General features: G+C 34.4%; 1 protein-coding gene across 1 annotated transcript in view; it reads right to left on the reverse strand.

Moving 5' to 3' along the window:
* The window catches only part of LOC128649980 (bifunctional heparan sulfate N-deacetylase/N-sulfotransferase 4), a 904342-nt gene that overhangs the window by 55243 nt on the left and 829856 nt on the right, over positions 1-19243 (reverse strand). The window contains exons 9-10 of the mRNA XM_053703589.1: positions 9896-10070; positions 2021-2191 (exon numbers count right to left, since the gene is read on the reverse strand). Coding sequence (XP_053559564.1) covers positions 2021-2191; positions 9896-10070 — 346 coding nt within the window. The remainder of the gene's footprint in view (positions 1-2020; positions 2192-9895; positions 10071-19243) is intronic.

Below are 19243 nucleotides of genomic sequence, written 5' to 3' on the forward strand. Positions count from 1 at the left end.
TTGTATTGTGCTCAATTGCAATCTAAAATTCTGCTGTAAAATGTACCTCTTTTTGGCATAACAAAACTCATAAAAATGCAATGGAAATAAGTTATCTAAGTCATATTTAGACTTAAAATGTATGAAACAAAGATTTACTAATGAAAATAGTGTTTTGTAGTAGAATTAATGGGACAGTCTACTTAAAAATATTTATTGTTTAAAAAGATATATAATTCCTTTTTTACACAGTCCCCATTTCTGCATAACCAAGACTGTTGTATTAATATACTTTTTACCTCTGTGATTACCTTTTATCTAAGACTCTGCAGACTGCCCCCTTATCTCAGTTCATTTGACAAACCTGCATTTTAGACAATCAGTGCTGACTCATAAATAACTCCATGGGAGTGAGCACACTGCTATTTATATATATATATATATATATATATATATATATATATATATATATATATATATATATATATATATATATATCTTACACATGAACCAGCACTGGCTAGCTGTGAAAAACTGTTAAAATGCACTGAGTTAAAAGGTGGCCTTCAAGGGCTTAAAAAATAGTATATGATCCTTCCTAGGTTTAGCTTTCAACAAAGAATACCAAATAAATACCAGATGAACAAAGCAAAATTGCTTCTGAATCATGAATATGTTTAATTTTGACTAAACTGTCCCTTTAAATAGCTATGGTATATGACAAGGGGTGAGAATGTGTAGGAGTCAAAGGTGAGTGTGTGTGTATGTGTGTGCATGTGTATTTATGTATGTATATGTATGTGTATTTATATATGCATGTATGTGTATGCATCTATGTATGCATGTATGCATTTGTGTGTATGCATGTGTGTATATGTGAAGGCTTTAATGCTTAAAGTGATGATGGTACACTCTACCCTTTTTAAAATCAGATCTGGACTGTTAGTTTCATTTTAGATGGAGTTTAATTAATCATTTGCAATTAAGATGCACTATGACTTACTTTTTAATATAGATACAAAATTCAAATACCCCGTGCTCCACCACCCACTTCAAAAGTCAATTTTTCTGTGAGCTCCAATCAGAGCTCTAGCTACAACAAAAATGCCTTATGGGGAGAACACTGTTTGGACAAAAATTCAAACCGTTAGCTCACAGAATAATTGACTTTTGAAGTGGGCGGCAGAGTATTTGAATTTTATATCTTTATTACAAAGTAATTTATAGCGTATCTTCATTACAACTGATAAATGAAACTCCATCTAAAATATCACTAACATTCCAGATCTGATTTTAAAAAGGGGAGAGTTTACCATCACTTTTTCATAAAATTGAAGAGCACAGAAGTAAATGAAGAACTCCACTACTGGTGAAGATTTTATTGCTCACGATCACCATAGTGCTCCTGTAACATCCAGCATGAATTTCAATGATCGCCATCAAAGAAGTCTATTATTAAGCATTCTTGCTCAATCCAACATTCAGATGTTGGTGCACATTTAGACTATTGCTCGAGCGATAATAAAAATAACTTTTGATTTGTAATATGAGAGCAAAAATAGAAGCACTATTGACTGTGCTTGTGAGATACACAATAATTTATATTATATTTTTGATTTCTTAAATTATCAAAAAAAACATGTTTATTAGAAGATATTCTAAACATGTAGAATAATAACATATTTTCTATAGTGAGATAAAAATGTTTCACAGGGTGATGTAATTACATTCTAATTTACACATAATTTAAATTTCTTTAAATGCATTTCGTAAGTTATTATTATTACTACTGTTACTATTATTATTACAAATAAAGTACACAATATATATTAATACTATTTGTTTTACAAAACATAACTGCAATTTCATGAATAATAAATGCAAAGAAAATTATTTATTTTTAATTTTTATTTATATTTCCTTTATTTGAATGGTTTTATTACTTTGTAAAAACAGTTTATACTATTTAAGTCACCAATGTTAACTTGTATGCGCCATGTCTGTATGGATAGTTAACACAAACATTTATCATTTTTGTCACCTGTGATGCTGGAAAATAAATTAGCCATCGTTCTATATGAGTCGCGTAACATCCAGGCAACAGACATCTTCTCTTTAGGCTTTGTACTTCTGAGGAGGCTGAATGATCAGCAGTAATAACTTCATAGAAGCTAAATCGTAGAGCAGCAGGATCTTCATGAGATCTTTGATGCTGAAATAAAAAGATAGCAGAAATCTAAACATATTCACATATTTCCTTTTTGTTGGCTGTTTTCCTATCATAGCATTCAACAATGAGATCAACTAAAGGGTCACTGGACAGACATTTAATTTCCACTTCTATTTTTGTATAAATGGAACAGATCCTTACATGATCCCTAGTTGTTCCAAAGCTGGACAATAAAAGAGGAAACACAGCGAAAGGAGAAAGAAGCCACGAAAAAGAAAATAATACAATTATAGCAAACATATGCACCCATGGTATAGGACATAACTACAGGGTGGGTAAAACCCCAACTTCAGGCCATCAAATTAAGTTTAGTTAGGTAACATAGCAACTCTATAATCAGTAAATAATCCTAATACTATCATATCATTAACTCTACATGATACAAAATAAGGGTTCCTAGTGGATCTGTTTGACTTACTAATAGTTATTTTATGCATGATGTAGAATTGTACAGGTATACCTCGCTTTACAGCGCTTCACTAACCCAGCACTAATATGTAGCTGAAGTTAAACCTCCAAAGATTTTGAAACAGTACTGTACTCATTGTAATTATGCAAGAAAAGCGACTGGCACAATTTTGTTATGTGCAGTTCGGTCTGTTTACAGCTTTGCAGTGCACTCCGTGTCTCAGTGTCATAGTCTGCCAAATTTTACTGCAGTAAATTTCAATATTTTACATGTACTGTACAGTTTTTATTTAATACTAATTAAATACTGTACTGTATTATGCTAGTGTTAAACAAAACTTAGCGCTATTGCACAACTAATATATGTTAGTTCAAACACGTTTTCATGTTGTTAAATACAATAGAAAGTGAAAAAAAGCAAAAACTTTAACTATATTGTTTAACAATAAGACTATTTTCACTTTACAATGGGGCTCCGGTTTCTAACCCGCTGTATGACCGAGGTATACCTGTTTTCCAATTAAAAGGAACAGCTATGGGGTTAGTTTTGCTCTAACCTATACATGTTTTCATCTGAGGTTGGTGAGAGCAACAGGTGGTGTAGTGTTCAATGATATCATAATGATTAAGGCTGACCTTGAGGAAAATGTTGAGCTCTTTTATAAAGGAAAGTAAAAGCAATAACTTCAATATTAAATAAACGTGTAATTAGAATACATTTGAAGTTGATTTTGGATTAAAAACTAATATAAATAAGGAATTGATTATAAATCTATTCAAAATGGACACTGCATTATATGTTTATATTCTCCTTTCAAAGAGAAATTGAATAACTAAAGGTCACCTTATGTGTTGAAGATTAAACTGTTCAAATGAATTGACTAAATGGTTCAATAAGAATGGTTATTGTTTGAAGCATCTGAATTATACATACAGAATGGTGAGGATTGAAAATACTCTATGATAAGGTGGAGAAGGTTGCAAAAATGTCCCCTGAGGTAAGATTCATATCTAAATATTGACCACACTGAAATCATTTTAGAGATATAGGGCCAGATTACAAGTGGAACAGTATTTAACACTATTGCTCTTGCGCTAAGTCTGCTAAGCTTTTTAGGTGCGTCAGATAGTGCTCATATTACAAGTTAAAAGTAAACAGTTTTTGCAAGATCGCTAACCTGATGTGTGCAAAAAGGAGAACTTAGGATATTGCGCATGTGTTAACTTAATCCCCTATAGATGTCAATGGAGTAAAAAAAAATGGAAAAACACACAGCTTATGCGCAAACCCTAATAGGATATTCTCAAGTGCGCTAACCCAACATGAAAATATGAATATTTTTACATTCCAATGTTCTTCACATTGCAGAATATGTTCTATTTATTTCTAAATACATATTTCTACATATTGATATTTTTTGCACAAATATAGACAGATTATATCTATCTATCTATCTATCTATATATTAATATCTTTTTTATAAATACATAGAACATATTCTGCTATGTGCATAACATTGGAATGTGAAATATTTACAGTAAATACACAGTATAACACTTTATTAAAATGAATATGGCATAAATAAGCTTTTTCATGTTTTTATCTATTTCATTGTAAAGGGCTCCAATGCACACACACACACACACACACACACACACATATATATATATATATATATATATATATATATATATATATATATATATATATATATATATATATATATATATATATATATATATAAAGTCCAGGTTAGAACTGCACACCATGTAGTTTAAAGCATCTGCCAGGGTGCAACGTCAAAAAATATTATCCATTGTGCAAAAAAGACAGCACTCACTGGTCTTCTATATAAATAAAAAATAACTTTTAATGATACAAAAGATTAAAAAAGATTAAAAAATGTTTACCCTTGTTTTTTAATCTTAATTCATTTTTATTTATATAGAAGACCAGTGAGTGCTGTCTTTTTTGCACAATATATATATATATATATATGTATAAAACTACTTGAATTACACTGCTACACTTAAAAATCCAGTGAGTGTGGATTTCTGGTATGCTGTAGAGGAGGTGAGAGTGCCTTTCCCTGTTGTTTTTTATATAGATATATGTATACATATGTATAAGTAAATACTTGTGTGTGTATACAACCCCTTAACTTAAAATTAAAATTACAAGATCCCTATCTTAATATAAATTAAAACTTACCTGTAGAATTAAAATAAACATTTTTTTAACTATTAATTAACTTACCCTAACTATTACACTAAAATTAGATTATACTATTATTATTATTATTATCGGTTATTTGTAGAGCTCCAACAGATTCCGCAGCGCTATAATACTACCAATTAAATAAACTAAATTACATATTAAAAAAAAAACTAACCCTACTAAAATTATTTAAATATACAATTAAACCTTATTAAAAGTACTAAATTACAAAAAAACAAAACACTAAGTTACACAAAAATACAAACACTAAATTACAAAAAATAACAAACCAAATTATCAAAAATAAAAAAATTACACCTAATCTAATAGCCCTATCAAAATAAAAAGCCCCCCCAAAATAAAAAAATCCCTAGCCTACAATAAACTACCAATGTCCCTTAAAAGGGCCTTTTGTGGGGCATTGCCCCAAAGATATCAGCTCTTTTACCTGTAAAAAAAAATACAAACACCCCCCAACAGTACAACCCACCACCCAACCAACCCCCCCAAATTAAAACCCTAACTCTAAAAAAAAAAATAAGCTACCCATTGCCCTGAAAAGGGCATTTGTATGGGCATTGCCCTTAAAAGGGCCTTTAGCTCTTTTACATTGCCCAGACCCTAATCTAAAAATAAAACCCACCCAAAAATGACAATCCACTTACAGTTCTTGAAGTCGCGCTTGAAGGATCCATCCAGCCGGCGAAGTCATCATCCATGCGGCAAGAAGTCTTCATCCAGCCGGCGAAGTCTTCATCCAGGCGGCCTCTTCTATCTTCATCCAACCGTTGTGGAGCGGGTCCATCCTGAAGACATCCAACATGGAGCTCCTCTTCTTACGGTCGCTGCTGTAAACTGAAGCTTCAATGCAAGGGACGCGATTCAAGATGGCTTCCCTTGCATTCCTATTGGCTGATTTGAGTGTTAAATTCAAATCAGCCAATAGGATAAGAGCTACTGAAAAGTTCTTTGGAGGTTAGTGTTAAGTTTTTTTAAGGTTTTTTTGGGGTCGGTTTTATTTTTAGATTAGGGTCTGGGGAATGTAAAAGAGCTAAATGCCCTTTTAAGGGCAATGCCCATACAAATGCCCTTTTCAGGGCAATGGGTAGCTTAGGTTTTTTTTAGAGTTAGGGTTTTTATTTGGGGGGGTTGGTTGGGTGGTGCGTTTTACTATTGGGGGGGTGTTTGTATTTTTTTTTACAGGTAAAAGAGCTGATATATTTGGGGCAATGCCACACAAAATGTCCTTTTAAGGGCCATTGGTAGTTTATTGTAGGCTAGGGTTTTTTTTTATTTTGGGGGGGCTTGTTTATTTTGATAGGGCTATTAGATTAGGTGTATTTTTTTATTTTTGATAATTTGGTTTGTTATTTTTTGTAAGTTAGTGTTTGTTTTTTGTGTAACTTAGTGGGGGTTTTTTGTAATGTAGTACTTTTAATAAGGTTTAATTGTATATTTAAATAATTTTAGTAGGGTTAGGTTTTTTTAAATATGTAATTTAGTTTATTTAATTGGTAGTTTAATTTTATTAAAATAGTTAAGGTAGGTTAATTAATAGTTTAAAATTAGTTTATTTTAATTGTACAGGTAAGATTTAATTTATATTAAGATAGGGATCTTGTAATTTTAATTTTAAGTTAAGGGGTTGTTAAGTTTAGGGGTTAATAGCTTAATTTAGTTTTTAGCGATGTGGGGGGCTGACAGTTTACGAATAGCAGCGTCATCGATCACTGTTAGTTAACAACAGTCCGATGCTCATCACCCCGTACTTGGTGCGCATGTTTTTGACGGCTTTATTTATAAATATGGAGATCCTATTTAGATCCGCGGCCGCAATGTTTGGCGATGTTAGGCGAGCGTATTGACACCCGCGAATGCAATATAGTTGATGCTTTGATACATATCCCCCCTCATATCTTTGAGCCCTTATAGCTTTTTTCAGAAATATTTTTTAAATAATTTTTATTATATAGTGTTATTATGAGTAAGTTATTTTTGTGACACTTTTTTGTTTCACAAAACAGTTAACCAGAGCTCTGAGGTAGTGCTATCAGACGTGTGTTAACTTGCGCTCGTTGTCATGTTTACTTTCAACTTGCTTTAAACACGACACATGCAAACTCCCACTATAAACCCATTTTTGCTTTTGTGTAACTGTTAGAGCGCCACTTGTAATCTGGCCCATAATGTTTAAATTATATATAGGCTTATGAGAATAAGCCTAAAATGGCACAAAAAAAGAGCTGATAATTTGAAGTGAATATACGAGACAAAAGAAAACTAAAGAGAATGTTCACATGCACACATTGTACAGTGTGTAAAACCAGCATGAACATTAATAGCTTTAAACATATTAGGGGCGATAAGGTTTCTGCATTTTAAAGGACCATTAATCAATGTTTAAGTAATACAGCTCCATGGAAGCGCTAAGAGATCTTTGTAGGGAAAACATCTAGAGAATTTAAAAAACATATTTTGGAACATAAGACAATATTAAAATTGTCACATGGATAAACATTTAGAGAAAATAGTCATATGGATAGACATTTAGGTAAGTACTTTGCATTGTATTATAATTCTGATTTAGGTTCTGATTTATTTTTTAATGGAAACATTAAAGAAACTACAGAAAGGTTATATGGTCAAATGTTAATAAGTGAAGCTAAAGTGATTAACTGGGTATTGCAAATTGTTTATGAAGAAATAAAGTTCAATATGTTTGAACAAGCAGGTGGCTTAGGAAACAACTCATACTTAGCTGAGAAACCAGTTGCATTTCTGTTTTTAAAGATTTCTTTTTAATTTAATTGTTGTTTTTACACTATAAAATAAATTGTATTTTTATACTATTGGAACAAATTCACTCCTTACAGTGTATCTCAAGTTTGATACTTTTTTCCAAGTGACTCTTTACACAGCACAGAGACAAAAGTAAGGATTCTCTTTGTGAAAGATCAGTGATTCAGAAGTCACGTGATCAGACTGGGGAGATCTGAACACGCCCAAGCTGAACCCACAGCTAAGAGGGAATAGCAGTTATCTGCCCTTGGTGACAGCCAGCTGGAGGCTATAATATTCAGACTGCTTTTTCAGCACTAATTCAAACTTAGTGCTCAGCTAAATGTGAGTGACCCATTTTGGGTTTCTTCTGTTACTCTAATACATTCTTGAAGTCTGGTTACGCTATAGTAGGAACCCTGTATGAGAGAATGGAAGGAAGGGTTATGTGACCCCACTAGGAAGAAGACAAGGGGTGAAGGAAAGGACAAGGGGGCTGGGCTGTAGAGGGGGTTGATAAGCCTAGGACAGGAAGTGACAGCACACATTCTAATCAGGAGCAGCACGGTGGGGGGATCAATTTCCTGCCCTCCCTCCCTAGAGTTGGACTGAGCAGGATGTCGCAGCTTTGGCGGGGTGCTTGCCCTGGTAGTTAGAGGCTTACGCCTGTTATGAGATGGTTCGGACTTCCTGTTTCAGCAAACAGGGGGTTGGTTAATGGTGGTAGCCCCTCCCCTGGTTAGGGCGGGGCTTGTGAGATGAATAAGTGGGGGCAAGCACTGGGTTGTTTATAATAGTTAATGTTATTTATGTTTAATGGTTGTTAATAAAGGAGCTGGGGCCTTTCAACCCCAACAAAAGGTGTGTGGTATGTTTATTGGGTAAGGTACAAAGTCAACTTGACTATGGGGGGTCAGAGGTGCTCTCTTGTTTATTGTTTACAGAATCTAAAGGGGTTTTCTCAGACCGTATGAAGAGGAGCAAACTCTTTTTTAGCATTTTCTGGACTTTGGGTTTATTGATATAATCATATACCTTCAATATATCTTTATTGCTGGTTATTTTATGTTTATTTTATTCCTCTTTAGTATTGAATCCACAATTAGTTTATTTTTCTTTTTATAGTTTCGTAGCACTCCCTAGGAAACAGTGCCTATTTGAGCATTTATACATTTTTTGCAAGATTTTTAAAGTTGCCCCCTAAAATTAAATGTATTTATAAGTGGATAATGCATCCATTTTCCTTATCAATGCCTGTGAAATTAAAGGGACATGCTTCTAATAAAAGCTACAGCTGTTTCAAATGTGAATTTAAGTATGCACCATGCACTAGCATTTTAAACACAGCACTTACAGAGAGAGCTTTAGGTGCTTATACCATCTGGCAATGATTCAATTTGTGAACTGCTGACATGATACTAGCCCCATTAGTGCTCTGAGCAGCTGCAGTATTTAAAATGCTTGTACACTGAGACTAGTTATGCTTCACATGCATGTGCAGAGAAAAATTTCAACACTAAAACAGGGCTAACTTTTTCTACAAGCATTGTTGCCAATAGATTTATAATTTAAATATGTTCCTATTCAAAGATGTAATTCATCTATGTGCATTTAAATTTTCACCAGAATGTCCCTTTAACAACTGATGTATAAATCAAAAATAAAGAATTACATGAGTTAGTTTTTTTTTAGATATTATTTAATATATCACAGCATTCCTCACTAGGAATTGATCCTAATTTAGCTTGAATAAACCTTAAGCCTTGAGCGTCAGGTAATTATTAAAAAAATTATTAAAATATTTTTTATTAACTAGTATTCAGTTTTATGATGTAATAACATCTACTGCTTATAAACATTTCAAAGTCTTTCACAGTTCAATATACTATGAAAACATAGATGCACAGATATTTTTTGGAGTACAGGACAAAGTTTGGGGTTAAAATTTGTGAGATTATCACTTCCATTTAAAGTAAAAAAACAAACAAACAAATAAACCAAAAACCCTCATCCTACTTCTTTTATTTTCACAAAAAGACATGAAAAATCACAATGTTAAATAAAAATAGAATACTATAAAAACTTGCATAGCTGTAGAGGCTGGTGAGGACAGTAAAAATTGGAGAGGTTGAATTTTGCCCAATTTCTTTTGAACTAGGTTTGTATACAAATTACAATGCTTTAGAATTTAATAGCACTCCATAAAAAAAATAAAAACTATAGCTTTTAAGGAGTATATTTTCTCAATGTGTTGACTTACAAATTATCATTAAAAAAAGTACCTGGTACCAAGAGTATGCCCGATCCGAAGGATCAATAAGAATGGTGATGATTTTCGCTTTTGGGATGAGTGCTGCTACTCTTTTCGGCACTTCTTCTGAATGAAAATAATTTGCACTCTTCTCAAACAGGAAATCAGAAGTTGTGTTTGAAGGATGAGGAAAAAAATCCATGTACCTTGACAAATATGAATAAAAAGATGTTTTAAATTACTTTTATCATGTATGTATGTATATGTATATATATATATAAATATATATATATATATATATATATACATATATATATATATATATATATATATATATATATATATATATATATATATATAGTCAATCAAAAAAGTATCTTTATTTAAGTGACATAAATGTAAAAATACCAATGTTTTGGGTCTACCTGACACTTAGTCATGCAACTTAGGCATGACTAAGGGTCAGGTGGACCCGAAACATTGCCGTTTTTACCTTTATGTCACTTAAATAAAGATAGCTTTTATATGAAGAAAAAGTGCTGACTACAATTTTGTTCACTTTTTGATTATATTTGAGAGGAACTGCAGGACCCTTTGGGGTGCATGCACTTGAAAAAATTGACTGTTTACTCACAGATTGGTGCTGGACCTATGACCACTTTTTTTTGTTTTCTCACACACACACACATACATACATATATATATATATATATATATATATATATATATATATATATATATATATATATATATATACATTCATATTGGCACCCTTGTTAAATATGAGCAAACAAGGCTGTGAAAATTTGTCTTTATTGTTTAAACTTCTGATCTTTTGTTAAATAAATACACAAAAATAATCTGCTCTCATTGATATCAAACAATTGCAAACACAACACAGGTTTACACCAAAAAATAATATTTGTTAAATATATCTGTGGCCCAATTGCTGGCACCATTTTAGTCAATAATTTGTGCTACCTGCTTTTGTCAAGATAACAGCTCTGAACCTTCTCCTTAATGCCTGATGAGGTTGGGGAATACATGGCAAGGCATCTGAGAACATTCCTCCATACAGAATCGCTCCAGATTATTCAAAGATCAATGCTGGTGGACCCTCCTCTTCAGTTCACCACGCAGGTTTCTATGGGGTTCAAGTCAGGGGAATAGGATGGCCATGGCCGGACCTTGATTTTTTGATCAGTAAATCATGTTTTTGATCATTGTTCTGCTGGAAGATCCAACCATTGCCCATTCTATGCTTTCTGGCACAGGCAGTCAGGTGTTCATTTAATATCTTTTAATATTGGAGTCCATAATGCCATGTATCCTAACTAGTTGTCCAGGTCTTCAAAATATTAAAGAGCCACCACCATATTTAACTGTGGGCATGAGGAACTTTTCCATATGGCTACCACCCTGTGTGTGCCAAAGCCCCCTCTGGTGTTTATTGGCAATAAGCTCTATTTTGGTTTCATCTGACCATAGAACACAATCCACAATTTTATGTTCCAATAGTGTCTGGCAAACTGAAGATGCCTGAGTTTGTTTTTGGATGAGAGTAGAGGCTTTTTTCTTGAAACTCTTCCAAACAACTTGTGGTGATGTAGGTGTTGTCCAATTGTAGTTTTGAAAACTTTCTGACCCCAAGACACAATTAACTTCTGAAATTCTCCAGCTGTGATGCTTGGAGATATTTTGGACACTCAAACCATCCTCTTCACAGTGTGTTTAGACAGTGAACACAAATCATTTTTCAGATTGATTCATAACATTTCCAGTTGACTTGAACTTCTTAATTATTGCTCTGATCGTGGAAATGCACATTCCCAATGCTTTTGCTAGTTTCTTATAGCCACTTCCCATTTTCTGAAGCTTAACAACTTTTTGCCTTACATTACAGCTGTATTCCTTGGTCTTACCCATTGTGATGAAAGAGTAAGGGAATTTGGCCTATGTGTTATCATACTCTGTGAAACATGAAGTCATGGTTTAACAATTTCCTGTTCCTAGTCACCCAGATATACTAAAACATGTAAAACATCAATGGAAATATACTTCAAATATATTTTTCTCATTTGAATTACTAATGGTGCCAAAATTGTGCCACACACATATTTAACAAAGTTTTTTTGTTCTTATTGTTATTAACAAATTAGTATTTTCTTCTATATAAAATCAATATTTCATAAAACCATTTCATCGTTCTTTAGGACGTACTAACCAATAATGAATTTTAAGTAATACAAGCATATCATTATGTATAATATATCTGGCCTGGTGAATAATACTGTAATAAGTACACTAGTACATTAGTTAGTTTGGGGCAGTTATGATCATTAATATTATTTGAGTATAGATGCAAATGGGTAAAATAACTGTAGTCTTACAAAAAAAAAAACTAAATTTATGCTTACCTGATAAATTCTTTTCTTTCCTGGCATGGATAATCCACAAATCCATTCTAATTACTAGTTGGAATTCAACTCCTGGCCACCAGGAGGAGGCAGAGAACACCCCAGCAAAGCTCTAAATATCCTCCCACTTCCCACAATCCTCAGTCATTCGGCCGAGGGAATATGGAAATAGAAGAGGACACAAAAGGTATAGAGGTGCCTGAAGTTTAGAAAATGATAAAAAAAAAAACAATATAAGCCATCTAAAAAGTTAGAAAAGGGCAGGTCTTGGACTCTCCATGCCAGGAAAGAAAATAATTTATCAGGTAAGCATACATTTTGTTTTCTCTTCAATGGCATGGAGAGTCCACAAATCCATTCTAATTACTAGTGGGAACCAATACCCAAGCTAGAGGACACAGAATGGAAGAGAAGGAGAACAAGGCAGGTGGACCTAAACAGAAGGCACCACCTCTGGAAGAACTTTCCTCCCAAAAGAAGTCTCAGTAGAGGCAAAAACTTTGATTAGGTAACTAAGAATGCGCTCAAATCGCACTGTTCGATGCAGTAATAATAAACTTTATTACCAAAATGTTGCCAATATATATACGCCATCAGCAGATCTCACCAACAATGCAAACGGAGGTGCAGTATAAAAAAACAAAACAAAAGGAAACATATATTGAGAGAGATTTCAATTCTGTTTAGAGCTCAACAGTAACGGCTCTGAAACAGAAAGGACTAAACGTCCCTTTTCCTTAACACTGAGTGCCGCACAGCATAACTGATCGCACTTTCATTACAAAGTTGTGCTAATGCATCCGCCAACAATGACTGTCTCCTCCGGATTGAGCATACAACAGTATGTACGGCAATAAGTGCAGACACCCTCAAAACACTATTAGTGGCCTTTAGTAGAGGAGGATACAATCTGACATGCATAAAGGCCTGAGCACCAATGGCCATAGCCTGCGCAACAACTAACAGGCACTCAAACTAACTGTGCCATAAATAAACGTCCGATCCCTCCAAAGTTCAAAAGAGGGAATATTAACCAACTGCAAATAAATACTGGGGCCCAAGCAAAAGACACCTTAAAATTCAGTAGAAAAGGACTGTGCAGGGATTCAAAGTGGGAAAAAGAATATATTTAGCTGACCACAAACCTTCATAGGGCAGCCGCATCCCACACACCATAAAGCTTGGGCTTTACTGCAGAAGTTAGAAAAAGGTGGGTCGTGGACTCTCCATGCCAGGAAAGAAAATAATTTATCAGGTAAGCATACATTTTGTTTTCTTTTCAATAGCATGGAGAGTCCACAAATCCATTCTAATTACTAGTGGGAACCAATACCCAAGCTAGAGGACACAGAATGGAAGAAAGGGAGAACAAGGCAGGTGGACCTAAACAGAAGGCATCACCTCTCCTCCCAAAAGATGCTTCAGTAGAGGCAAAAACTTTGATCCACAAACCTACATAGGGCAGCCGGATTTAAAGTGGGAAAGAGAATATCTTTAGCTGACCACAAACCTTCGTAGGGCAGCCAAATCCCACACACCATAAAGCTTAAGCTTAACTGTAGAAGTGATCAGCAATGAAAACGGCAAATCTCTGTCCCAGGCAGAAAGCCAGATAGCTGCTCAGCCACACATATCGCAAAACAGTGGAGATATATATTAAAAGTATAAATCCCTTCTGAGGGTAGCAGGTCCCACTAGGACTTTGAATGTCCCAGTTATGTTCCATGATATTGTCTGTTGGAATAAATATGAAACAACTTACCATCCATGGTCTTCTGCTGTGGAGCAGTCACAGCAGCTCCGTGTCTGTTAGCCTCATCCAACCACTGATAGGGACCTGAAGATACAAGAAATCAACCCTGGTTTTCTATATAGGGGTTAGTATAAGTGTTGGAGTTAAAGTAAGGACTACCTCACCGACCTCCAACAGCTAATAGCCACCATTACTCTTACTAAAGAGGATTACATAAACACAGCATTGCCCCAATCCTTACTTGCAGGGAAAAGTACCCATTAAAGGATTAAATACTTGATTTTCTTTAGACACTATCTTCACACATCCTACTGATGTACAAGGCAAAGAATGGCTGGAGATTGTGGGAAGTGGGAGGATACTTAGAACTTTGTTGGGGTGTTCTTTGCCTCCTCCTGGTGGCCAGGAGATGAATTCCCACTAGTAATTAGAATGGATTTGGGGACTCTCCATGCCATTGGAAAGAAATACCATTATGATAGCAATATAGTAGCCATAGTTTATTTGATTAATAATCCATGTAAAATGCTCTTTGTAAATGCTTAGAACCCTTGATTGTCTAAACTTTAGCAACCAAAGTGGCAGTTACAATAAACTGGAAAATCTGAATTAAATTCAGTTAATTACATTAAAATATTTTTAGAACTGGCTAACAAATATATCAAATCATTGTAAAAGATCAGAATAAAAAATAAGGCCTAAATTACAAGTGGAGCGCAACACACAACTAAGCTACAATAGACCTGAAGTAAAGTATTAGGGCTAAAATAAAAGTATAAGAAAACATATTAAAATGAAATATTACATGGAGAGAGAGATTATTGAAATAAATGTATAAACAGTGTTTTAAACTGATATGGTACTGTATGTTCATACATACAAATATACATATCTACACATACAAACACATATATACATACAGACATACAAATATAGATAGATAGATGATAGAAGATATATAGATAGATAGATAGATAGATAGATAGATAGATAGATAGATAGAAATATATACACATTTGAGCCATTTCCAGTCAAACACATTATCATATACTATATCCTTTTAAAACAATGTTAACAACTTTTTTGTTGTTAGACAATAAATACTTTGAGGCATATTTAACAAATGTCTGTCAGACCTGATCCGACAGACATCGCTGAATGCTGCGAGCAATACACTCTCCGTATTCAGCATTGCACCAGAAGCTCTTGTGAGAAAAAGATTAGAGGGGAGAGTTTCTTGCTAATAAACTGTTGGACTAAGTGTAGATTAGAAATAATATCTTTACTATTGTTTCTTGCTGTATAGATAAGAGAATGAAAGATTGTATGCTCAGAATGGATGGCTGAAAGTCTGGGTAAAGAATAAAACATATGGTATGCTTTCTTGAAGCTCATGGCTGGATATTAAAGTTCCATGTCTTACATTTTCCGTGCTGAACTTTAGTGCATTCTCTATAAATACTAGATCTATGGGAGAGTTTCTTGTTATTAATCTGCTGGGCTAAGTCTGGATTAAAAATTACATTAAAAAAATATGTGGAGGGACTATATTGAAGGTGCCCGCATTGTAATAACTACTTTTTATGGAATAACTGATAACTGGTAACAGCTGACTTTTAAAGAGTTATGGATCAGATATTGGACTATTTGTCTGTAAATGACAGCTGAACCTAGCCTGCTTGTATATTAAAGGGACAGTATACACCAATTTTCATATAACTATAAAGAAGAATACGCAAAGCTATTGATATAAAAATTCAGTATAAAACCTTTCAAAAACTTCCTTAGAAGCTCCCAGTTTAGCATTGTTGATGAAGTTAGCCTGGGACAACCAGTAAAAGGGGCTGGGAAATCAGGATGAGCAGACACTCTTAGCTCCCCTGCATATGAAAAGAGCCATTAGACAAACAGGAGCAAGCTTGAATCTGTAGACATCAGTATGCAGCTGTTTCCGTGCGAGCCTTCAGGCTTGCCAGAAATTGGAGTTAAGAAGCAGCGGATCATGCCCACCCACACATTAGTAAATCAGCCCCCTAGAGTATGTGTATATAGCTAGGATAGATAACCATAATGTCTATAGTCTTGTTGACAGGATAATATACTTCCAAAAGTGCGCTGTTTTTTGAGGAAAAGTATTAAGGCCAAAGGTTTCCATATAGTATATTTATTTTTTCCCTAAGGACAATAAATATTTCAAAGTAGTTTGCACTTATGAAATCAAAGATCAAGGTATATCAGTATCATCCTTACATTTTCTGAGGGGGAGGAAAGGGGGAAAGGGACAAGGGAAAGAAAAAAAAAGGAAGGAAGGAAAACAAAATAGAGTCACATGCATAGTTGTTAGGTATAGATGTAATATTTTCACTATATCCTATTTTTCCCATTATTTGAGATCTATTTAGCAGTTCACTTAAACTGCTGTATCACAATAAGAAAGTAGTAAAATATATAATTAATTGTACAGTTTTTTTTTTATTTCTATTGACTTTTTTTTATTTTTTGCTCTGTACTACATTCTTGAATCTACACTTCACACTGTATTTAATTCAAGGGTGTTCCTTGAGCATTTTATTCATCTTTCCTACTATGGGAAAATGTATTATTGGAGTAAAAGACAAATCACCAAAGATGACAGCTAGAAACAGGGAAAGAAGTATAAATATGTCTAGCCTAAGTCAAGATCCTTTGGATATTAGAAACACTACTTCTGTAGCAGCAGAATCTCAGGAAATAGTCACACAGATTTCTAGCTTAATGGTGCCACAATTTAAAACTGTTAGAATTGATGGGCGCGATCCGATATACTCCTCATCCGAACGGGTGATGTCTGATATACTCCTCATCGATCCGGGTGATGTCTGATCGGCTGATCGGAACAGCCAATAGAATGTGAGCTCAATCTGATTGGCTGATTGGTTCAGCCAATCGGATTGAACTTGAATCTGATTGGCTGATTCAATCAGCCAATCAGATTTTTCTACCTTAATTCCGATTGGCTGATAGAATCCTATCAGCCAATCGGAATTCGACGGACGCCATCTTGGATGATGTAATTTAAAGGTACCTCATTCGTCGTTCAGTCGTCGGCCAGGGATGGATGCTCCGCGAAGAATGAAGATTGAAGATGCCGCTTGATGGAAGATGCTGCAGGATGGAAGAAGACTTTGCTGCCGCTTGGATAAAGACATCGCCGGGATTTAGACTTCTTCTTTGCTGATTGGATAAAGACATCACCCGGATCGGATGAGGAGTTCGGCCCGGCGTGGTGAAGATAAGGTAGGGAGATCTTCAGGGGGGTAGTGTTAGGTTTATTTAAGGGGGGTTTAGGTTAGATTAGGGGTATGTGGGTGGTGGGTTGTAATGTTGGGGGGTGGTATTGTGTTTTTTTTTCAGGCAAAAGAGCAGTTTTCTTTGGGGCATGCCCCGCAAAAGGCCCTTTTAAGGGCTGGTAAGGTAAAAGAGCTTTGAACTTTTTTTAATTTAGAATAGGGTAGGGAATTTTTTTTATTTTGGGGGGCTTTATTATTTTATTAGGGGGCTTAGAATAGGTGTAATTAGCTTAAAAATCTTGTAATTTTTTTTATTTTTGTAATTTAGTGTTTGTTTTTTTTTGTAATTTAGTTTATTTTATTTTATTGTATTTCAGTTTAGATATTTGTAGTTTATTTAATTTATTGATAGTGTAGGTGTATTTCTAACTTATGTTAGGATTTATTTTACAGGTAATTGGGTAATTATTTTAACTAGGTAGCTATTAAATAGTTAATAACTATTTAATAGCTGTTATACCTAGTTAAAATAATTAACAATTTACCTGTAAAATAAATATAAACCCTAACATAGCTACAATGTAATTATTAATTATATTGTAGCTATCTTAGGGTTTATTTTATAGGTAAGTATTTAGATTTTAATAGGAATATTTTAGTTTATAATATGAATTAGATTTATTTAATAAGAATTTAGTTAGGGGTGTTAGGGTTAGATAGAGTTAATATAGTTAATATAAATACTATAGTAACTATATTAACTATATTAACCCTAATATAATTAGGGTTAATATAGTTAATATATATAATGTAATAACTATATTAACTATAATATACTTAGGGTTAATATAGATAATATAGCTGGCGGCGGGGTAGGTAGATTAAATTAGGGGTTAATAATTTAAATATAGATGGCGGCGGTGTAAGGGGCTTACATTAGGGGTTAAAACTATTAATATAGGTGGCGGCGGTGTAGGGAGGGCAGGTTATAGGGCAAAAGAGCTGTTTACTTTGGGGCAAAGCCCCGCAAAAGGCCCTTTTAAGGGCTGGTAATAGAGATAATTATTTTAGGGGGATTAGATTAGGGGTTAATAATATTAATATAGCTGGCGGCGGTATAGGGGGATTAGATTAGGGGTTAATAATTTTTATATAGGTGGCGGCGGTGTAAGGGGTCAGATTAGGGGATAGATAAGGTAGATGGCGGCGGTTTTAGGGGCTCACAGTAGGGGGTTAGTTTATGTAGATGGCGGCGGTTTAGGGGTTAAATATTTTATTAGGGATTGCGGCGGGGGATCACAGTTGACAGGTAGATAGACATTGCGCATGCGTTAGGTGTTAGGTTTTATTTAGCAGATCGCGGTTGACAGCTAGATAGACATTGCGCATGCGTTAGGTGTTAGGTTTATTTTGTAGCTAGTTTAGGGAGTTACGGGGCTCCAATAGTCAGCGTAAGGCTTCTTACGGCTGCTTTTGTGGCGAGGTGAAAATGGAGTAAGATTTCTCCATTTTCGCCACGTAAGTCCTTACGCTGTATATTGGATACCAAACTGCGCTGGTTTGGTATACCTGCCTATGGCCCAAAAAACTACGGGCGACGGCAGAAATATACACGCATAACTTCTAGGTTACGCCGTATATGTGATACCAAACCAGCGCAAATATTGGTGTCGCCAGCTTTTGCAGGCGATGATTTTTATCGGATCGAGCCCCACATGTTTACACTTACAGCTGTAGTTAAGCAGTTTAAAACTCAAAGACCAGGCAGTAAAAAAGGAAAAGATTATTAATAACTTAGAGTAACAACTTAAAAATTTGAAAGAAAAAACAGATATGCTGGAGGATAGGTCCAAAAGAAATAACCTAAGATTCGGCTAGATTACAAGTTTTGCGTTATGAGCGGCTCGGTGCTAACTTGCAAGTTATTGTCACCGCTCACC

This window comes from Bombina bombina, chromosome 2, assembly GCF_027579735.1.
Source record: "Bombina bombina isolate aBomBom1 chromosome 2, aBomBom1.pri, whole genome shotgun sequence".
NCBI classification, from domain to species: Eukaryota; Metazoa; Chordata; class Amphibia; order Anura; family Bombinatoridae; genus Bombina; species Bombina bombina.